At 56.8% G+C, this 22,971-nt stretch overlaps 1 protein-coding gene across 9 annotated transcripts in view; it reads right to left on the bottom strand.

The window, feature by feature from the left end:
* Window positions 1–22,971, bottom strand: part of TXNRD2 (thioredoxin reductase 2) — a 45,287-nt gene that overhangs the window by 21,779 nt on the left and 537 nt on the right. For 6 of the 9 annotated variants that reach the window (XM_057491770.1, XM_057491769.1, XM_057491776.1 and 3 more), the window contains exons 2-8: window positions 20,155–20,223; window positions 14,106–14,162; window positions 13,701–13,845; window positions 13,110–13,184; window positions 11,357–11,435; window positions 10,791–10,853; window positions 7,255–7,325 (exon numbers count right to left, since the gene is read on the bottom strand). In XM_057491770.1, coding sequence (XP_057347753.1) covers window positions 7,255–7,325; window positions 10,791–10,853; window positions 11,357–11,435; window positions 13,110–13,184; window positions 13,701–13,845; window positions 14,106–14,162; window positions 20,155–20,223 — 559 coding nt within the window. Of the gene's footprint in view, window positions 1–7,254; window positions 7,326–10,790; window positions 10,854–11,356; window positions 11,436–13,109; window positions 13,185–13,700; window positions 13,846–14,105; window positions 14,163–20,154; window positions 20,224–21,780; window positions 21,853–22,971 lie in introns of those variants that run through there. The other 3 variants (XM_057491773.1, XM_057491774.1, XM_057491771.1) reach the window with 3 other exon arrangements.

Here is a 22,971-nt window from a genome sequence, read left to right as displayed (position 1 = left end):
AGGACTGGGGGCCCAGCAGAGGCCTTTAGAATGCTTGCTCTCGCAGTATGGATCCTTTCCCTTTCTCCAGCTCCACACCCTGTGTGCACACATGTGCACAGGCACACACGCACTCGTGCACGATTCTCATGCATGTACACTCATGTATGTGCACAGGACCCAACACACAGGGAAAAACCCCAGCCTGGGTGGGGACATGTGGGCGGGCCTGTCAGGTCACCCCTTCAGCCTTCGAACAAGAGGAGGTGATGTAAGGCTGGACTGGCCTGATCCCAGCAGGTACTAATGATATAATTCCGTTTCAGAAGGCAGTGTTAGCCTGTGGGATACTTCACAGGTGCCCTGTGGGAAGCCACTGGAGTGTGGCTTCCTCTCTGGGGCTGGGGACAGACCATGCTGGCGTGGCATCCAGGGTGAATGGACAGCACTCAGCATGTGAAGAAGTTAAAGGGGACACCAGGCAACCCAGCAGCCCAGGAGCATGGAGATGCATTCCAGGGCCCCAAACAAGGCTGACAACACCGAGGAAATACACACATGGGTGTGTATGTGTAGCCACATACAAGTCCAGGTATGACATGTATCTATGTACAGGTACATTGACAAAATTATAAAACTTTACTTATTTTGTACTTGATATGTATGATGAAAGGTAGAAGCTTTTAAGACGTGAACTCATGAGTTACTTAAAATACAAACAGAATGCCATTGCTTTGACTATCCTGCCCTAAATGCAAGAATGGAGTTGCATTAAGAGCATCAGCACAGGACACATGGGGCTCCCTGCCACCTGCATCCGGTGGTGGCCATGAGGAGGACTGACCACCTCCTGGCCGGTGTATTGTGCTGGCATCCCGGGGGGGGCCAGCCACCAGCCACAGGGGCTGCTGCCCCTGCTCATCTTGAAGCCCTCCTGCCTGCATAGGTTGCACCCCAAGCAGGGGAGGGCTGGCTGCAGTCCTTGGCCCACAGGGCAGCCGGAGGCCCTTGCACCACGTGGCTGAGATGCAGCACTGCGGCCTTCTGAGTTCCTTATTTCTGCAACCCGTGGGTACCTCCCCAACCTCCTGTACAATGCTGGGCATGGGGCAGGGCAGGCGGGGGCTGAATCCCCAGCTCCTCCCTTGGAGGCCCTTCCAGGCACCCTGGGCCTCCCACTTCTACCTCAAAGCCACGGGTGCCCCCACCCTTCAGGCCACCAGGAGAGGACACACTGGGGAGGAGAGGCGCCAGCCAGGACACTCCTAACCAAGTGTCCTTGGCTGAAATCTCATAAACTAGCAGGCATGGCATTTGTCTTAGGATCATTCTTCTTCTTGCTTCATTGGTCTTCTCTCCACCCCTGCCCACAATTTGTCAAGTAATTATTATTTTTTGAAGAATCCAGGGCCTGAGAACTCAACCAGACAACTCCCTTCAAAGGGGCTAAAGTAAGAAAATGCTGGGACAAAACCCAAGACAGACCTGCAGCCTCCAGATGGCGAGGCGTGGAGGACACCAGAGGGCGGGGACGCGTTTTGTGTTTTTGATGGGTCTGAAAGTGCAGATCAGCTTCTGCTGGCCACGGAAGAGACCTCGGCCTGGATGGGGGCCTGGGAACACGGAGGCTGAGGCTGGCTGCCAAGGTGCAGTGCCAGCTGCAGCCAGGGGAGTGGGGTGTTGGCCCTGGGAGGGTCCGAGGGAGCCGCCGAGGGCCGGGAACACTGCCTTAGGGGACACAGAGACAAGGACATTCGCCCACGTGGGAAGCCAGCACCTGCTCCCTGGTCCACTTCACGTGTGTTCTGGGCGGCTCCCTCTCTGCCCTTTGGTGTGCAAACATCTTATGCGAAGTTATAAACTGCTGTGGGATTAGGCTGATCACAGGGCAGGCTTTCTTGTTCAAAATCTGAACGCGGGGAGGAAGCAGAAACAAAAGCCTTAATTCAGACCCACGAAGCCCAGGCTTAAAGAGCTGTCTACCTGCCTCTCAAGTTTGAAGGCCTTGCTCGTCCCCCAAGGGGCACTCCTACACCAAGTGAGAGCCTTGCGGCAGGAACCTGGCCCCCTGGCAGTCCCACCAGCGCAATAAATGCCAAATCGGCCACTGAGCTCGGGTGCCCCAGGGAGGCAGCATGGGGGCAGGGGTGCCAAGATCTCCTCCCCAGTGGGAGCTGGCTCTGGGCTTGCCTGGGACCTGCCAGCCCCATCCCACCCTTCAGGGCCTGTGCCTGGGCCCCCCTCCGCCCTGCCAGAGCCTCTACATTCTGGTCCTATAATGGATGCACCTGAGGATCTGGCCAGGTTACCTAATGCTACCCAGAGGAGGGTCTCCCTCAGCCCCTGGGCTCTGCACATCTCAGTGAAATACAGAAGCCTGGGGAGCAAGTCAGCAGGGCATTATGGGCTGGCAGCCAAGGCCCAGGCAGATGGCTGGTCTCCCTTTTGTGGGACACAAGATGTCACCCCAAATGAACATGGAGGTTAAGCAGAAAATGAGAAAATTAGCAGCAGTGAATTTTCCTAACTGAACCGCTGTGGTTCTTGCAAATAAAATGCGTGTGCTTCCCTCCTGGGCTTAGGGAGAGAGAAAAGGGATCACGGTACCTGCTCAGCTTCCAGACTTAGTACTAAGGGTCAAACAAAAGCTCTCTCCAGGGATGGCTCTGATGGGCAATGCCAACTCAGCCTGCATCACAAAAACTCCTGCTTCACAGAGCCCTGGATCTAAGGATGGGGGGTGGGGGGAAGAGTGGGCAGTCTGGGCTGGCCAGTGGGCCGGGCAGCTGTGCGAGGGAGCCCCTCACTCTGCAGACCTTCAAGTGGGCCTAGGCTATCCAAGTGGGCATCTGAGAACAACGCAGTCCTGGGAACTATCTGGAAATGGCAATTCGGTGGCCTACAGGGCCAACATGAGGCAACAGCTGCCTCTGGGCGGCTCTGGTCTCATTCAAGTCCTCTTTGCCATCAGAGAAAGGAGATGACATTGAGTCACAAGGAAGCTGGCAGCTCAGAGCCCAGCTCCGCAGAGAGCTGACCCTTGGCAGCAGCACTGGCTGGCCAGGCCAAGGGACTGACGGGGTCTGGAGCAGGGGCCCTCGACTCCCCACGATCGAAGCACCTGAACTGCTGCAGGAGGCGGGGACCTGACGATCAATCCTGGCCTGGTTCCCAGCCAGGGTGTCCGGAGCCAGAAAGCCTCACAGCAGAGGCGCGGTCCTGGTGGCAAGCGAGCCAGGACCACCGGGCTGTGGGCACACTTAGGTCCCGATGCCCCGGTACCCGTCTCCCAAAGGGAGCTGCATGGGGTGCGCCTGCCGCTCTCCCCTCCCACATACACCTTCCAGCGGCCACTGGGCTGGGCCTGGCCAGGCTGCATGCTGTTTCTAGGCCTTCCTGTGCGGGACTGTGCACCCCATGTTTTCCACTGGTGTTGGACAATTTCCTGAAGTGGCCATTATCCCCCTGGCCCTTCCTTCCACAGCGGCTCCAGCTACCTGCCCAGGGGATCCTGTCCTTCCCCCAGAATCCAACTCGTTTCCTCAACCTGTCCTGAATTTCCACAGAAAAGTGAAGAAACAAGACTAATGGAAAGGGCAAAGAAGCCGGACACGTGGCTGGTGTTGACGTGGCCAAGGCTAGGGGATGCCCGGCTACAGGGCCCCGCCTTGGGCCTTGGACGTGCCGGCCAGGCCTCAGCCCACACTGAGGGTGTGTCCCCGGGTCTGTGCAGCCACGGTGTCACCCCTCCCCTCCCCGGCCTCAGGGGGCTCTGCTCACGGACTTGGGCACTCAGGCTGCGTTCGCTGGAGGCTCTGCACGTGCTCCGTCTCTGGGTGAGGGGTGCTGTGCGATTCTCCCACAGGCTGCACGAAGGCCTCGTCACCCCTGTGTGCTGCCTGTCCAGCCCTGAGCTCCCAGAGGTGGATGCCAGCAAGGGAGACAGGCTCCTCACGAGTCTGGGAGGCTGGGTGCCTCTGTGGCCCTGTGACTTCTGGGAGCAAAGGTGGCCTGGAATGGCCACGGGCAGCTGGAAGGCCCCAGGCCCCACTGTGGGCTCCACTAGCCAGACAAGAAGCCACCAGTCGCTGTCCTGCTCAGGCACACCGGCTACTGCCCAGCCCATCACTGTGGCGGGGGGGCGGGGAATGGAGCCCCAGGCATGGTGCGGGACGCCCCCAGGGTCCACGGCATGCCCACCTGAAGCCTGCGGCAGCCTAGGAAAGCCGGCCAGGGCAGACGGCACGGCTGCAGGCGGGCACCAGGCACCCGGGGCACCCCTGGCCACCGGATGGGCCAAGGCCAGACGCCTCTGCCCGGCTGAGGAAGGCGCTCCAGGGCCAGGAGTGCAGCCCTCAGGTCCATATTAATTTCAGCTCCATTTTAAAGGCAAGTTAAAATAAACATGGGTAATATTTATAAGGCAAATAAATCTGGCAGAAACAGCCCCTCCAAGTGTGAGCAGAGGCCTCCCCCTCAGCCCCAGCCCAAGCTGATAAAATACAGAAATGCTACTGTAGACCCTCCGGGCTTATTTTGACTGCGGCAGAGGAATGTAACATGTAAACACTGACTCCCATATCACACTGTTACAACTTGCATTAACAGCACCGGACAAAAGCCGCATTTTCACAGAAGCATCGTACAGGGATATATCTGCAGCTTAATTTTTAAAAAAACCATTTCCTCACATAAATCATGCTCAGAATGAAACGGGTGACTGATACATTGCAAACACGTTTTTTCTCAAACAATAACATACCTAGATTCCTTCTAAACGAAAGAGCTTTTTAAAAAAAAATCTTCTAAATGTTTTTTTCTGAAGAAAATAAACACTACAGTTTCTTTCCTGACCAAAATATCTGGGGCTGTGTCCTCCCAGCCAAGCAGGCGGCTGCCCCAGCGCATGGACACAGAGGGGCCCGTGCCTTGGGCCACCTCGCGGAGCGCCTCCGACACCCACTGCTGCCAGCCAGCACCGCCCTGGGTGACGGCCTGGTCCCGCCTCTCTGCACCCCCAGCCTCTGAGGAGCAGTGGGTGGAGGAGGAAACAGCAGGAGCCGACCCTTCTGGAGGTGCTGCTTTTAAGACCAAACAGGACAACAGAAAAAAAAGAAAAGAATAAACACCCAGGAACTAATCCAACAGGAGGACTGAGAAAATGCCAGTCTTGGGCGATAGGCCTGGACAACCAGGGCACACGGGCACCTGTGTCAGGACAGAAGCCCCGCACCGCTGCAACGCACGGCCCAGCAGACCTCTGAGGAGACGCAGGCAAAGGGCGCCTCTGTTTGGCCTGGGGAAATCCATGTGGGAGGATGGCGGCGAAGAGGTGAGCACAGCACAGGTGAGTCGGTCAAGAGCAGGATGGGGCCGCCAGCAGGGGGACAGCACCTGCAGCCAGGCACGAGGGGCTGGGGCGCTGCAATGTGGGCACCCTGGCAGCGGGTCTGCTGCACACCCCCCACAGGTGACTCGCAAACACTATGGATGCAAAGGACAACCCGCGCTGCCGGAGCCCTAAAGGAAAACACTGAGGTTCTTTCCAGAAACAGTCCTGGGGGCGGGGCAGGCCTTCCTGAACATGCAATAAATCTAAAAGCCATTAAGTGTAAAGCGAGATCTAAGTTACACTAAAAAAAAGAAAAAAACCGTTTGTACATTGCACAAGTTAAATGACATGACAAGCTGAGAAAATCTCCAACATCAACGACATGGGATCACAGCCTAATACGCAAGCCAACTGGAAGATAAGAAAACGATAAGAAAAAACAGATGCAAAAGGACCAAGCTGATGAGTCACAGGCGCGCGTGTGTGCTCACACTCACACACTCACAGACACACTCGACTTTAGATGGCCAATAAATACATGGAAAGATGGCAGGTTTAAGTAGGACCCAGTTTGTTTAACCTATTGGACAAAGATAAAAGAACAGTGACCCCAAAATTTCAGCACAAAGGGAAAGAGTGATAAACATGGCAACATAGAAATCTAAGACTTGCGTGAAAAAACACTGCCAGGTAAGAAGACATGGGACCCAGTGGAAGGCAGTGGACAGAATGTCACCTAAACGTGCATGAGCTCAGTCACGGCAGCTGGAAGGCACCGCCGTGCCTCAGCAAAAGCGACCTGCAGTGCCCACCTGTGCACCCAGCAGAGGCGCCTTTCCGTTTGATACCCTGTGAGAAGGCTGATGCCCAAGCTGGAGGGAGGGGTGAGCAGGCGGAAGTGCCTGCAATGGGGTGCAGCTCACCAGGCAGGTGCGACTGCCAGCAAAATGTATGTAGGGGTGCAAGACACCTACCCCTGCTCCTGGGCTTCTGCTTGTATGAAACAGCCCAACAAGTGTCTATGACATGTAAGAAGCATTATGACGGTACGTAAGATACACACCAGAGGTTTTCATTGCAGCATTTCATAATGACAAAAAAGGGAAAATACTGAGATGCTCCTGAATGGTAGAAAGATAAACTACATCCCATCCAATCAAGGGAAGCCCCAAGCCCTGAACAAAGGTGCCTCATGAAGTCAGAAACAATGATGACAAGCAGAGCACATGACGTGTGCACATATGCACAGACACACAAGCTCGCAAACATGCTCCCACGCACACATGCTTGCACACACACGCCTGTCCACCACGGGGCAGTTTTCTCACAGGCCGGTCCCAAGCCAGGCAGGCGCCGCCAATGAGCAAGCTTTTGTCGCCCTCTGCTGGCCCTACTGGGCCCTACAAGATGAGGCCCCTGCAGCCAGCAGCTGTCTGGCCTGCACCCCTCTAACTGCCCATTCTGTGGGTGCAGGAACGCACTCAGCTTTCTCGCCCACTCGGCGAGTGTGAAACCACTCACGCTGGGGCTCTCGCCCCCACCCCTGAGCTATGGTTTCGGAGGTCTCTGCAGCCTTTGGTGAATTTCAGGGAGGCCCACGGCACAAACCAGATGACAAGGGGCCTTTGAGTGCCTGGGGGAGGGGCTGAGGGCTTTCCCCTTTCCCCTCCCCGGGGCCTGTGGAGCCCTGGGGCTCCGGGAACAGTTTGAAAACCACTGCCCTGGGTAACAGCTGATTCCCTTAGACACCTGTGCCATTGCTTCCTGGACAGTCATGGGTGCAGCATGTCAGCCACGGGTACAGGCACTGTGTGTGCTCACCTTCCGTAATGCTGACCGGAAAGGATGTGCAAGGGAGGGGGGCCAACAGACGGCGCTAAGAGGCCAACATTCATAGCCATGAACACAAGGAGGACCCTATGGGGGCACAAGGCAGGTCTTACGTTTTTCCAGGGGATTCCTTCAGCCAGAAGATGTCGTCACTTGTAATTCCATATTCCAAAGCACCTTCAACCTACCAGGAAAAAGGGGATCAATATGAGAAGAGGATCATCTGACCCATCCAGAGACTTCTTTAAAGGGGACGCCCCTTTCTGTGCGTGGACACGGCTCTGCCAGAGCCCCCAGCCCACCTGTGGGTGTGCTCCCTGCCCCAGATTTCTTCAGGCTGTGGCCTCTCAGGACAGGCGAGCTGGCTGCCTCTAACTGGGCGCACCACCTGCCCAGCATGGCCCTGAACACTCTGTGGCTGGCGAGGTGCCCAGGAGCCTGGGCACAGCCAGTGGCTCTTCCCCCCCCTGCTCCCCAGGGCCCTCCCCTAGATCCAGACCCAGGATGAGGGAGGGGAACGTGGACAGCAGAGTGAGGCCTGGCGTGGAGGGGCTGGCAGCTCCAGGGGCACCCGGCTGAAGGCTGGGCACCACCGGGCATCCTCAAGAGACACATGGGTGCGAATCACCCCGCCCCCAGCAGGACCGAGGAGGAGCCGCCAAGCAGGTGGGGGGCACAGGGACAGGCGCCCTCCCAGGGGTCCAGGGGAGAGAGGTGCTGGTGGAGAGGAAACAGACTGCAAACAGTTTATGGCTCCAATTGGCAAGAAAAATAAAGTCAGGCGTTCTCAGGTTTGCTCCAGGAAAACTAAAAGGTCAGAAAATCAAAGGGACTAAAACACTAGCAAGTCCTGGCAGGCGCCCAGGGAGGCGTGGCAGGTGGGGCGGGAGGTGGGAGAGCACAGTGCTTGCGGGGCGGTCTCCCCCAGGACCAGACAGCCCCTGCTTCCCCCGCCCCCACCGTGAGTGGAGGTGTTGCGGCCGCCCAGCCAAAGTGCAGCATGGTGGGCCGGGCCAGTCCCCACTGCAGGCTGCTCTGGCATGGGCCACGGCGTTGGTCTGCCTGGGATGACCACCGTGGCTTGCAGGGGTTTTACGCAGAATCCACCCGTGAGGGCCTGGACGCTGGGTGAGGGGTCATCAGTGGTCACCCACTCTGCTCCTGTCTGCTGTAGCCATCGTGAACGACTGCACCCTGCTATCCTACAGAGCCGCGCAACCTGCCCGCAGTCCACCCCCGGCACAAGCTTCTGGTCCCCTCTAGAGGCTGCCCTGGAGGTCTGGGGGGGAGGCCGGTGGCCCCCTGAGGGCTGGAGGTACGTTTTCCTCTGCGTTCCCTCTGCTCCCCAACTCCAGAGAAAGCACAGAACAGTGGAGGTTCGGAGTTCAGGCTTCCGAGAAGAAAGAGCACCACCGCCCTGCTCTCTGTGCACCCTCGCTCCTGGGTGAAGCAGGAGGCAGGCAGGACCTCCAGGCTCCTAGGGCCCGGGGGCCTCATGCACGTGGCGACAGCCCTTCAGGAGGCACAGGGCCCTGAGAGATCGGGGGCCCTTCCTCTGCTTCCCCCTCCTGCTTCTCATTCCCCCTCTCCTGCCCTGACTCCGGGTCCTTCCTCGGCTCCACATTCCTGGTGGGAGTGAGTGTCGAGGAGCCCCTGTGGGGAAGACTGGCCAGGAGGGGATGTCAGAGAAAATGGTGGAGGGAGCACCTCCCAAAGTTCACCCTGCCACAAAACTTGCAAAAAAAAAAAAACTGGAAAAAACAGTCAGATTCAACTTCTTCAGAATTCTGGAAATTAACCAAGGACTTGTGGGAACACAGAATATTTAGTCAAGAAATGGCTGACACTTGGTAAAAATGATAATGGTGAGTTTTGTAGAGTTTGGCTTAGTCTAGCCCATCCCCCAGCTCAGTGGTTGCCTTGACAGGACGGCTATACCAGACGGAAGGGCCAGGCCCGGGCCGTAGCTCCTTCCCAGAGGGCGGCCGCTGCCGGGCTGGCTGGAGGCCCTGGAGACCCCGCTCGGTGCCTGGCTGCCTTCCACTTTGCTCGAACTTGCCTGGTGCCCAAAGCCTCTCCCTGGGGACAACTTGCCCAATGACTGTGCATCACGGCTGCCCAGAGGGATGGACAACAGCTGAAGCAGACAACACACTAGCCAGAAGCTTAGGAGGAAAAGCTGAGGAATGAGATGCCCATCGGGGCTCTGAGAAGCCCCAGCATATTCCTGGGGACCTGGAAGGCCAGGCACAGGCACCCGGCTGAGGCCTGCGATGCCCCGGCCACTCGCCTCCAGCTGCCCTTGAGCAGGAAGGGAGGGCTGGGGTAGATTCCCTTGCCCAGCTGAGCACTGAAGGTGCCTCCCAGATGCCTGCAGAGCCCCTTGGCCAGGAACGGGAGATGTCCCAGCTCCAGGTGTTGAAGGAAGACTCTGCCCTTGCATCACCTGGCCACCAGGCCACTGAGCAGACATCAGGGGCCTCACATGACAAAGAATAAAGACTTCACAGAAGCAGTTCAGAAAAATAACCTAACAACCAAACAGCAATAAAAATCCCACAGTGGAGAGAGATTCTGATGTCCAGAAAATGACGAGACATGAAAAGACCAGAACGGCTGACCTTCGTCCACGACTGGTGGGAAGGTAAAGGGGTGCCAACAGCCTGGGACTCCGCAGAAGGTCAAACACAGAGGCGCCCCTGGGACCAGCAGCTCGGCTCCCAGGCACAGGGCTCAGAGAAGCCAAAGCGTTACTCCTCAGGAAAACTACTCGCACATTCCCAGCAGCCTTATTACAGCAGCTGGAAGTGGGAAGAGCTCAGATGTCCATCAGCAGACAGGCGGGTAAACCGAGTGGGTCTGTTGGCCAAGGGAATGCTGTTTGCCCATAAAAAAGGATGGAGATCGGACCCAGAGCACAACATGATGAACTGGAAGACATTATGCCACATGCAGGTAGCAGCGACTAGGTCACCTACTGTCTGACTCCTTTTACATGAAATGTCCAGACCAGGCGACCCACAGGGACAGAAGACAGGCGACTGGGGGCCAGGGGCTGAGACCAGAGCTGGGAGAGATGCTTCAGGCACGAGGCTCGGTCCGGGGTGATGAGAGCAGGGTGGGATTGTGGGGGGGTGGGCTGATGGCTGCACTGGGGCTGATGACTCTCTGAAGCCCAAACTCCCTGAACGGCACCCTTGAGAAGAGTGCATTTTATGTGTTGAACGTTTCATGTCAACTACAAAGATCCGGGACTCCTCAGAAGGTCAAACACAGAGTCGCCCCTGTGACCCTCGATGCTGTCACACTTGGAAGCCAAGGAGAAAAGGAGGACCCAGCAAAGGAGCTGGAGAAGGAGACGCTGAGTCAGATACTGGGTGCGGTGGGGTCCCCAGCCAGCTGAGGGGGTGACACTGCCTTAGGGTTCCGCAGTGTGGGGTCCTGGGGACCTTCTTCAGCAGGATGGGGTCGACAGAATTAGAAAATAGAAAGGGACAGCAGTGAATACTGAAAAAACCTTTGTTTAAAGAAAAGAAAGAGTAAGATGGGCTGCTGGCATGGGAGGCATGAGCATGAACCCGTACCAGTGAGCCTGACAGCCTGGAATGAGCCTGGGGCATGGGGAAGTCTGTGTTTTGGGGACACTCACGTGCATGGGGTACCTCGGCCGCCCTCCAGTAGCAATGACAATGTGCTCGGCCGAAAGCAGAGTCTGAAAATAAAGCGAGAAAGCCGTGGTCAAACAGGTACATCCTAGTCACCCACAGGAAGGGCTGGGATGCCCACAGGCACTCCTGGCAGAGGCCCACATTTCTAATTACAACCCCCGCCTGCAGTCGGACCTCCAGGCAGCAGGTCAGAGATCCCCTGGGGGCTGGGAGCCCATCAGGGATCTGCCGGACAGGAGGGGACACGAGAAGAGGAGGGGACACTGACACCAGGCACTCGCGGCACACAGAACGCCCTGCGGGTGTCTCCTCTCCTCCGATCCCCACAAGACACTGCGAGGGGGGATCACGCGCCTGTGGCCCTGAGCAGCAGGCAGCCTGGCGCCGCGCGAGTCCCACCGGGTCACTGCGTCCTTCATAAAGGACGCGACAGCCTCGCGGAGTTGGCCTTGTCAATTCCAGCAGCACTCTTTACTGAGAGCAGCCCTGAGCAGCGAAGCCTCCGAGGCCCTCAGAAGGGCCAGGACCATGGGCAGGGGCCACTCACCTCCTTCCCATCTTTTGTGACACCACGAACTGTGTGCTTGTTGACAAAGCTGGCCTTGATGTTAAAGTACTTGACTTTTCTGCAAAGTAGAAATAAGATTTTCACACAGTCCCTCTACAAAGTAAGCATTACCTATGGGATTAAATAGGGAGCAGATGCTCGAAGGCAAGCTGGGGCCCACAGCCCACGGCTTACATGGGGCAAGAGGAGACTGGGGAACCATGCTGGGTGGGGGGGCTTGCTGTCTCCCCAGGGTCTCCCTGGGACACAGTGACCTCTGGGACAGAAGCCAGCTCAGCACAGTCCCGAGAGCCCCCGTCAGTCCTCGTGTGTGACGACAGGTGGCTGAGCCAGTCCCTGTCAGCTGGGCACATTCCACCAGGAAGCAGAGGCCCCCACATGCCCCCAGTTACACCTGCTACCCAAACAGCCACATTCCGACTGGCAAGGGGGGTGCCCACCAGATGGGTACCACCTGCCTTCAGGGAAAAGACTAGAAGAACAGGTATAACGAGGACATAATGGTGCTGGGTGCATGGTATGCAGAAGTGACCCACACCCTCTAAGTACGAAGGCCATGCTGCAGTGGTGGGGTCTTGGTGGCTTTGCACGACTTCACTGCCTCCCTGACATCACCTCCTCCCCATGGCCAAGCCCTGTCTCTCCATGAGCCGCCTGAACTGCAGGAAGCAAGTCTCATCACCCACACCACACCACCCTGTCGCCACAGAGGAACATGCACACGACATAGCACCACTCCCTTCTGTGGGTCTCTGGAGCCTGCCGGGGGTCTGCCTGTGTGGTGCCTACCCAGAAGTTGCCTGGGGCCAGTGGAGGGCAGAGAGTCCCATGCCTCCAGCAAAGAGCACCAGGGGACACACAGCACCAGGTGAAGGAGAAACGACACCGTGTGGCTCAGCTCCCTGGGGACCACTGGGGGAGCCAGGCTGGGCAGGTGGGCCAGTTTCCCTGGCTCAGCTTCCTTGGGTTTAGTGGCACAACGCAGCTGCCGGCTGCACAGCCGCAGGAGGACCCCTTGGGGCCAAGGTGAGAGCCGCCAGGCCTCTAAGGGGCGCTGTGCCCCCCACATGCTGCACAGGCACAGGGCAGAGCCACAGGGCCAGGAACGAGGCTTAGCCTAGTCAGGTGCAGCTTGGAGCAGCTCTCCTCCTGGCCGCCACTCCTCAGGGCAGATGTCGAGGTGAGAGAAGGGTCGGCATCTAGGTTGGGGGACCCCAAGGAGCTGACAGGGTCTGGCAGTTAAAGATCACGTTGGACACTGGCTCCAGCGGACAACGCCAGGCCCCTGCATCCAGGCCCAGGAGATGGACGCTTGTGGTGAGGTGTGGGGTCCACAGAGCGGGAGCAGGGAGGTGAGTGGCGAGGTGTGAGCTTCCCAGAGCCAGGCCTGAGCCTCCTCTTTGCACTGCTTCGTGGGGCTCACTGGACTTCTTCCAGCCCCAGCAGGAGAAAGGCTCCCACTGAGAGGAAGGGACTGGCCACGGGGCTGGCCCTCCCCACGCCCCAGCACCCCGGCCCGAACTTGCATCCTCCCTGGTGCAGCCCCGGGCTCTGGCTGCTGTGCCAGCATGAGCCCTGCTCCAGGCCCCAGGGCAGCCTTCTGCTCCCCAGGCACTCGCCTATCTGCTCCTCGTCAGCACGCCCCACCCCATGAGCATGGACCCCTTGTCTGAGCCTCTGAAGAGTAAGTGCCCATCAAGGCCTGAAACAACCCAGGGAAGGTCAGGAGAACCTGTCCTGCAGCTGCACCCGGTGCCCCCAGTTCAGGGACTTCACATGGTTTTGAACGGCCTCTGCCATCTTCCTCCTGTTAACACACCAAACACAATGGTAGAAAAAACACGAGCAGTGTTAGCAGTAGAGCCCTCAGCACACTGTGAGATGCAGACAGGGAGTTAACAGACACCAAGAAACAAAGGTGCTTCTCAGGGTGGCGGAGCATAGCACCCACCACGCAGCTCTGCCTCTGCCCCAGCTCTGGGGCTCTCACAGACTCAGGGGCTGCGGCCTCAGCCATCAGGGGGCAGCAGTGGCCCTGTGTCCAGGCTGTGCGAGGAGCGGCTGCCACCCCGCGCTACTGGTCTCAGGGGCCGGGCTGCCCTTTGTGAGGGAGCCTGCGAGCCGCAGGACAGGCAGCAGCGTTCCAGGGCCCCACCCAGCAGGTGCAGTGATGACCAAAACGTCTCCAGACTCTGCCAATTGTCTAGGGGGAGGGCAGAGCGGCCCCCAGCGAGAACCTGTCTGACAGCGTGCTCTGGGACGGCCATTGGGCGAGAAAGCTCCCCGTGAGCAGAAGGGCGCCCAGTGCGGCTGGCGTCCTCACCAGTTGTGTGGAGTCTGCTGGGCCAACTCCCAGCCGTAGTGGGGGGCATCTCGGATCATGGCCCCCAGCAGCGCTGCCTGGTGCATCAGCTTCTTGGGGATGCAGCCGACGTTCACGCAGGTGCCGCCGAGGCCCCACCTGGTCCCTGGCGCGTTGGGGAGAGAGCACATTTACATGTATATTCAGGGGAGTCCAGAGGCTTTCCTGTTCTGCTGTTCAGAATTCCTCTCACTTGTCACTTGCAACTCAGAGGCAGCCCAAGTGAACCCTGCCCACGAATTTGCAGCGGACATGAGACACCGGATACATCCCAAGACAAGGGACAGCGGGGCTGAATGGTTCTGCCTTCTGTGTGTGTACTGCAGCCCCTCCCCGGGACACGGGGTTCCATTGGGGGCTGCCTACCTTGGGGGGAAGGTTCCACGTAGTCTACGATGGCCACCTTCTTTCCCAGCTGAGCAGCTACAACGACAAGAGGAGCAGGCGGGTGGGCACAACTCAGAGGCTGCTTCGGGACCAGGTTTGGGACCCCAGGGCCCATGAGAACCAGAGAGTGGGGAAGGGTCCTGGTGAGGGGCTGCCACCCAGCTGTGCTGCCCACGGGTGGGACCCTCGGGTCCCCCCTAGGGCTGCAGGCCCGGCACCATCTCCCCCAGCCACAGCGGGATCAGCGGGGCGGCAGCCCCAGGCCCAGCCTACCTCGCCTCCTACCCATGGTTTGCAGCCCAGACACCCAGCACGAAGGCCCGGGGAGGCATCCTGGAGGAAGCCGCTCCCTGGGGGAAGCCCCAGACTCAGAGGCCCCCGTGGGCTCTCCTTCCAGGCCCTCCCGGAGGACCTACTCGCCAGACCCCATGCAAGGCCTCCACCCGAGGTCACCCTCCTCAGAAGGCCCTGGGTGGGCACTGCCTTACTCTCGGGGGAGGAATCGGAAGCTCAGAGTCAAAGGACAGGGCCAGTCCCCAGCGAGGAGGTGAGACTTGGACCCCAAACCATGTGTCCTGCTGAGGCCTCCAGGCCTCCCAGCTGCTCTCAGCAGGGCCCCTGGGGTCCCAGGTCCCAGGCTCTGAGGCTAACCCTGCCGCCAACTAGCCAGGGCTGATCATGGGGCTCCCCGGGGCTTGCCCAGGCCCTGCAGCAGCCAGCCCTAGGCCTCGGACTTGACCGCCTCCAAGGTTTGCCCGACTCAAACGTCATGAACCTGTGAGTGTTTGATATACTACAGAACATACTTCATTCATGGCGGTCAGAAACCAAGGTCAGAACAAAGAGTTAGAGGCCTTCATATAAAAAACCTATTTTGCTCCATCAGCTAATGATGGGATCCCAGTGCTCCATTTGAGAGCTCTGGCCAAGGGACACTTCAGACGTGCCAGTGTCTAACTCCCACGTCTGACCGTGACGGAACAACAGGGACAAATTACCCTCCCACCCAAAACTACCCCAAATCCAGACAAACTATGTGAAATTATAGTTTCATGAAACTGAGCATCAGGAAACAGAGGACAATTCCTAAAAGATAGGAAACAAGCAAGGTGAGCCCCAGGACTGGAGAGTCCCCAGGACATGGCACAGGGGTCTGGGCAGGGCCCGGGGCAGCCTGGCTGAGGACAGAGGCAGAGAGTCTGGGGAGACCGAGGTGGCCAGAGGCCCTGGGACAGAGGACCAGAGAGGAGAGAGCTGCCAGACAGCTCCAGACATCCGGTCAGTGCATGCGTGTGAGGAGACCAGCCGAGGCCAAAGAGAACCGTCCAGAAAGATGAGAGGACACCACCCACACAGGGCTGGGAATGTCTGTTCCCCAGAGATGGCGTGGAGAAAACACGAAATTCCTGGGCATTGGCTAAATATTAAGGACAGTCAGGCCCCCGTAGTTGAGAATAATTAAACCTAGACTAGGGCCAGACCTGCCTGACAAATCTTAAGGAGAAGACCCAGAAGGATCAAACTACCTCTTACCTGCCCCCCAAACACGATAAAAAATGTTTCAAGGACTATAGAAATATCCACATCCCACCAAGCTAAGGTACTAAGTGTCTGGCATTCAATCAATTACCAGGTATGCAAAGAAGCAGGAAAATAAATACAAGCCACAAAGAGAAAAATAATCAGTGGATGGACACTGGCCAAGAACTGACACAGATGTCAGAATTAGTATAAAAGAAAGTAAAACCGGTTTTATGACTTTATTCTATTTGTTCAAAAAGTTAAGGAGCAACACGGCAGATACACAAAAAGGGCCCAAGTCAAATTTGTAGAGATAAAAACTACAATAAAGAGATGAAGCATATACTGAGTGATTAATCATAGATCAGACACTGCACAATCTTTCACTAGTGACTGTGAATGCAGGAATAGAAGTCATCCAGAATGAAAAGAACACCAAGGAGCTGCGAGGCGACACTGGGCAGCCCGACACGTGGGTGATTCAAGGCTCCAGAGTGAAGGGGGGAGGGGAGGACAGGGAAATTATGTGAAGAAATGATGGTTGAAAATGCTTGCAACTTAATGAAAACTATAAATCCCCAAACCCAGGAAGCTCAGAGAACTCGGGGTTTACACTCCGCTGAGGCACACCATCAGTCAGCCAAAACCAGTGAAAAGAGAAAATCCTAAAAGCGACTGGAGAAAACAGACACAGGACAGAGGATCAAAGATAAAGACGGCAGGCGATTTGTCCTCAGAAACAGTGCGAGTGAGAAGACAGAGTTTACTAAGAGAACAAAACTGTCTGCCTTGAATTCTACACCCAGAGAAAATGCCTTTAAAAAAACAAAGACAGAATAAAGACGTCTGCAGACATACCAAGGCTGAAAGAAGTCATTACCATTACCCAAGAGCCACACTGCAAGAAATGATCACGGCCATCCTGAGGGCGGAGGGAAGAGGGCGCCGGGGGAGCCGCGGAGCTCGGCCGAGGAACGAAGAGCGCCGGGACACAAACTACGCACATCTGTAACATTTTTTTTCTTATTATTTGAATCTCTTCAGAAGGTAACCATTCAAATAAAAATAATAACAATGTGCTGTGGGGTTTACCACATGTAAAAGTAAAATGCATGACAACACAGAATAAAGGCCTGGTGGGGAGAAGTGGTCTTATAAGGTTTTTGCATGACACCTGAAGTGAGAGAATGTCCCTTGAGGGCAGACTGTGATGAGTTAAAGATGTCCACAATCCAGCCACCTCAACCATATTTGTGGATTAACTCAAAATGGACCAAACACCCATGTATAAGAGCTGAAACTGTAAAACTCTTAGGAGAAAACATAGGTAGGCATCAATCTCTGTGACCTTTCAGGCAACTGTTTCTGAGAGACAACGTCAAAAGCATAAGCGACAGAAAGAAACAACAGATGGCCCAGACTTTATCAAAATTAAAAATATCTGTGCTGCGAAGGACACCATCAAGACAGCAAGAAGTAAGCCAGGAAGGGAGACAGTATTTGTAAATGATGTATCTGATAAGGGTCTAGTATCTAGAATATATATGCAAATCAATGCAATAATACAAAGATAACCCAATTGAAAAATTAGCAAAGGTTCTCAATAGACGTTTCTCCATAGACACCCAAATGGCCAGTAAACACAGGAAAAGCTGCTTGTGTCATTAATCATTAGGGAAACGCAAACAACCACAATGAGACACCACTTGGCGCCCCCTTCGGATGGCTAGAACAGAAAAGGTAACAGGTGTCGGGGAGCATGTGGAGACACTCAAACCCTCACACACTGCTAGTAGGAATGTCGGTTGGTGCAGCCACTTTGGAAAACAGTTTGGCAGTTCCTCCAAAGGCTACACACCGAGTTACCTGTGACCCCAAGGTGCCACTCCCACGTATCTACTTGAGAGAAATGAAAGCATGTCCACAGAAAAACCTGTACACAGCTGTTCACAGCAGCATTATCCCTAACAGCCCCAAAGCAGGAAGAACCCAAATGTCCATCAATGGACAGGTGGATAAACAAAATGTGGTCTGTCCATACAATGGATAATTTTCAGCCATAAAAAGGAATGAAGCCCTGGCACAGGCTACACCATGAAAGACGGCAGAGAGCATCATGTTAAGTGAAAGACATGGTGACAAAGGACCACGTATCTATATGAAGTGCCCACAGAGACAGGAAGAGGCAAGCCCACACACGGGCAGTGGACACGTGGATGCCAGAGGTGGGGAGTGGGGGGTTACTGCTAACGGGGATGGAGTATTTTTGGAGGGGATGAGAATGTTCTCAGATGGCTGTGGCCGTGTTTGTACACCTCTGTAAATATACTAAAAATGAGGGATTTAAGCACTTTAAATGACTGAATTGTATGGTGTGTGACTTAATAAAGCTGCTATAAAAATATAAAAACTCTTGGGGCAAATCTAATAGATGTGAAAGACCTGTACATTGAAAACTACAAATTATTGCTGCCAGAAATGAAAAAATGCCCAAACAACAGCTATAACATGCTCTAGCTCCTCCACTGTCAAGCATTTCACCAAGAGCACTTCACACATGTGGGCAAATGCTCCCAGCAGCGCTGTTCAGAAGAGCCAGACCTGCAAACAGCCCACACACCCATCCACAGGACACAGTGCGGGGCATGCGTACGATGGGACACTGATCAGTAATAACAGGGGGACCTCTGGGCATGCAGAGCAACATGAGTCTTGAGCTATTCTGTCACATCCAAGAAGCCAGAAGGAATACATATAGCTTCAATTTCAATACAACACATACAGCTTTCAATATTCCAATACAAATACATTCAATTTACAAACGATTGTAGAAAATGCCAACTGCTCTGTTAGTAGAAGAAAGTGGGTCATTGGCTGCCTGAGTACTCAGCAGGGAGGGGGCAGGAGGAGAGTCTAAGGTCTGCGGACACTTTAGGGGCACCTTTGAGCTTGATTGGGCCTCCCCTCAAATTCACATGCTGAGACTCTAACATGCAAAACCTCCAAATGTGACCATAGCTGGAGGCAGGGTCTTTACAGAAGTGATGAAGTTAGGCCCTGATCCAGTGTGACTGGTGTCCTATGGGAAGCGGAGATTAGGACACACACAGGCAGACAACCACGCGAGGTCACAGGGAGAGCACAGCCCTCTACGAGCCGAGGACAGGGGCCTCAGGAGAAACAACACTGCCCCAGAATGGGGGGGAAATACATCCCTGCTGTTGAAGTCGCCCAGCCGGTAGCTTTGCCAGCACCCTGGCGGTTCCGTCCTGCCGGACTGGGTGATGGTTTCACAGGCTCATATGTGTCAAACCTGAACAAGTGGTCCACCTGAAATACCTCGGTAAAGGTACAGGAATGCACCACCACCCACAGGGAGGACAGCCAGCCTCCAGGCAGAGACTGGGAACTGCCATGGGTTAAGGGAGATGTGTTTCTGGACGTGTGATGCTGGAATGGACAGGAGGCCACTTCCTTCTGCTATAAGGGGTGTCACTGGGACAAGTGGCTGTCCATGCAGTCTGCTTCCTGGGGTGGCCTGTGTCCAGAGGAGTGAGCACCTCACGCCCCTCTGTAGGCCCCCAAATGAGCCAGGAGGCTCCCCAGGCTCCTGCCCCCCACCGCAGGCCAGCACGCTCCCCTGCTCCCTGGGGCAGGAGCAGTGGGCAGAGAATTCCCTTCACACCCTCTGTGATTCTAAAATTCAGCTCGTGTCAGGGAGCCATGGTTTCCAGGCAAGGGGACCTGCTCAACTCCCTCTCAATCTGGGCCCTGTTCCTCTCCTGTCCTCCACTCCCCTGGCCCACATCTGCCTCTTTGTCATTTAGATGGGCAGGCAGAACTCCCTGCACCAAGAGCGGAGGGCAGAGCCCTCCTTGCAACCCTGGCCACATGCCCATGACCCAGATCGGCGGCAAATGACAGCCTGGCGTCTGGATGCCTTTGGGTCCAGCCTGTTTGCTCAACACGTTTTTCCTGAGCAGCGCTGAGTGCTGGGCCAAGGAAGGGAGACAGGCAGCAGAAGAGCCAGACTCAGAACAAGGACAGCGGAGCTGGTGACACAACCGGCTATGCAGGGGGTTGCGATTCTAAGTAGGGCCATCCGGACAGCAAAGACCAAAGGAAAGCGAGTGAGCCACACAGCTCCCGGGGCTACCAGGGCCGGGGCCCAGCAAAACCTGTGGGAAAACAGGGAGGAGGCCAGGGGTCAGAGCTGCAGGAGGGAGAGAGTAAGCAAGGGTGTGTGTGCTGGGAGGCATGTCCAGCGGGGCAGGCCCCAGAAGCTGCACACTGGAGTCCCATGGGCAGCCAGACACAGTGACCAGACTGCTGGAGTGACTATGGCGGGGTGACAGGGCGTTGCAGGCTGGCAGGCCATCTATGGAGACAGTGCAGCCTGCTCATGGCTGCTCGGGGTGCACCCCCACCTAGCCTTGAGAACCATACTGCCCTCTCCAGGGGGCAGTAGCTGCTATGCCGGTGGGGACACAAAACACAGGGCACCTACCTTCCTTGGCACAGGCCAGGCCACCGGATCCCCCGCCAATCACCAGAAGATCATAGTCCTGCTGGCCTGCTGGGTAGAGTGAGAGGTGAGGAGGGCAAGGACAAGCCTGGTACATGCATGCCCAAAGGCGCCCCCTGATGCCCAAAGAGAGAGCAGCTCTGTCTGTTAAAATGTGGGACAGGATCTACTTTACCTGATGAGAGACCCCAGCTTGTGAGCGTCTGGGGTGACAGTGCATCAGAAATCTGGCAGGTGACAATGACTAGGTACGTGTCACGTCCCAGAAACTAAGCAATGCCGCATGAGGCTGGCTGGGGGTGTGCGACCGCCTTGGCAAACCGCCCCCTCCACACACCCAGGTCAGGAAGAAGGCCATCTAACTGGGAGACTGCTTTGGACTCAAACTTCACCCAGCGTTCTGAGCCAGGATTCAAACATTTTTCTTGAGTCCTTCTGTCTTTCCATTACAATGGTCACCTTTTGTTGTAGGTGAAGAGGAATAAAGAGCAGCGCCTACATCAGGCAGCCCAGCCAGGCCTCCCCAAGGACCCCACATGGAGGGACCCTGAAATGCCTTGGGGCTCACTGCAGTGTCCTCCAGGGGCAGGGTGCGTCCTCGCTCCACGCGGGCACAGAGGCTCACTGGCCGTGCAGAGGGCATTATCTATCTCCTGCCTGCAAACTGCTGGCATAGAAGGCAAGCAAGAGACAGCCCAAAGGGGGGCCGTGAGGCAGGGAGTGGGGCAGAGGGGCCAGTGAGGAGCCCCGGTGTCCTTCGGTGTGGCCAGACTACGAGAGCTCTACCCCAGGGCCCAGGTTGAGGACACCCGGCACCAGGCATTGGCCCTCTCCCTGCTGAGGAACGGTAAAGTAACAGAAAATTATCAGTCTGGGCAGAGGATGGGGAGAGGGTGCCGACTGCTGCCAGGGCAAAGCACAGGCGCCCTTGATCAAAGTGGGGTCTGCCACCCAAGGCCTGCATGTCCCCCCCAACACCAGCAGCGGAGCCCGGGGCCTGTCAATGAGAAGGCTGTCCATCTCTGCGGCCACCTAACCTTCCTGGCAGCAAGGCTTGGAGAATACTTCCCAAGTCCTGTGGCCCCAGGGCTCCGGCTCTGTAGACGCCCAAAGACTGGGCCCGGGGCCTGCACTCCTGCAGGGACACAGGAGCTGGGGCCTGGATGAAGCCCATGCCTGCAGCTGAGGAAGCCAGGGGAACTGCCACAGGAGGTGCATCCAGGTGCTCGGCTGGTGGCCTGCAGCCAGCCTGTCCCAGGGAGATGCTCAGCTGGGCCCACCCCAATTTCTGATGAGCAGGTGACTTTTAAGGGCAGCTGAGATGCACGTATAGGCATGCAGGGGACCTGATGTGATGGAACTATAACTTGGTTCAGGCAGTCAGACCAAAGTGGACCCAATTCTAAATTCAGCTCGGGACTCTGAGAGGCCTAAACTGTTGTCAGCTGTCCTGATGGCTTGGATAGAGCCCAGAGAACTAGAACCAACTGCCGGCTGGAGAGGGACTGCCGCTGGGCTTTGAAGAGTATCTGCGGAGCCACTCTCTCTCCTCGCCTGCAGCCAGGTTTAGGGAGGAGGCCAGGTCACTGCCCAGGAGAATGCCCCTACCTTCCATTGCAGGGGCTGGTCCTTCCTGTCCAGAGCTGGGACCCGCTGGCACCCCTGCTCCCAGTCCCGTGCGTGTCCCTGTGCTATCAGGCAGAGGCAGGCACGGGGAGTGCGGCCCAGTGCACTGAGTTTATCTTTGACCACTGGCTCTCCCCACCCACCGTGCACGCCCAGGAGCCCTCTTGGTGTGACAAACGCTGGAAGGGGCCAACTGTAGGCCTTCTGTGACGGCAGCACATCTACCTTTAAACCCTGGGAGGTTTTGGGTAGCCTGTTGGGGAGGAAAGACCTGGAGAGGGGGTTACCTGGGGCACAGTGTGCACTCCTGTAACCTGGGCGCCTCACAGCCCTGCCTTCTCCACTTCTGCCAGGCACACCCTCCCTGCCTTCAGGATTCAGTCCCCGAAAGGTCTCACTCCTCTGTGTTCTGAGCCCTCTGTCCCTTAACTTTTGCTCCTCTGAACCCCAGGCCTGCCTGGTCCAGGGCCAACAAAGAGCAGAGCAGGGCGAGTATGGCAAGGCTGAGTGAAGGGCTTGGTGCTCCGGGAGGGCAGGCGAGGCCCCCTGTGCGCTCTCTCCTGGCAGCAGTCATTAGGGGAACAGGGGACAGCAGAGCACAGTCAGTCTGGCTCCTGTTCAGGGGCTGCACCGGCCACTCCTCACCGGGGAAGGGGCAGGCACCTTCCCGCTGAGGGGAAGCTGCCGAGACAGAGGGGAGGCTCAGAATCGGCCCTGGGTTCCCTTGCTGGGGGCAGGCACTGTCTCCAGGCCATAACAGCAGTCAAGGCCACAGCCAAACTCTAGCCCTGGGGGCTGCCTCCCCCTTGCTGCCAGAGGGCGTGGGACCAGAATCCTCCTGGCTGCCCATCAGGAAATGAAAGGCCTGTCCCAAGGCCACCTTGAGGGCAGCTGAAGGGCCCAGGGTTTGTGACCCCAGCGGTGCTCCTGTTCAGGGATCTGTTGCTAGCACCCGTTGGGGTGAGGGCTCCACTGCCCTGTGCTCTTAATCCTCATGTATGTCTCACCCGACACACGCACAAAGCGGCTTTGAAAGATGGGTGCCCTGGTCAGGTCCCAGGGGTCCGCAAAGCCACCCTGGAGCGTCCCCAAGCCCCCACCTCCCGGTACTCTGCAGGGCCACCGGAACCCTGGGCTCCCCAATGCTGCGGCTGTACACTGTGCACCCTGGTG

The sequence above is a fragment of the Manis pentadactyla genome, chromosome 14, assembly GCF_030020395.1.
Source record: "Manis pentadactyla isolate mManPen7 chromosome 14, mManPen7.hap1, whole genome shotgun sequence".
In the NCBI taxonomy this organism is placed as follows: Eukaryota; Metazoa; Chordata; class Mammalia; order Pholidota; family Manidae; genus Manis; species Manis pentadactyla.
This window is presented reverse-complemented; position numbering and strand designations above follow the sequence as displayed.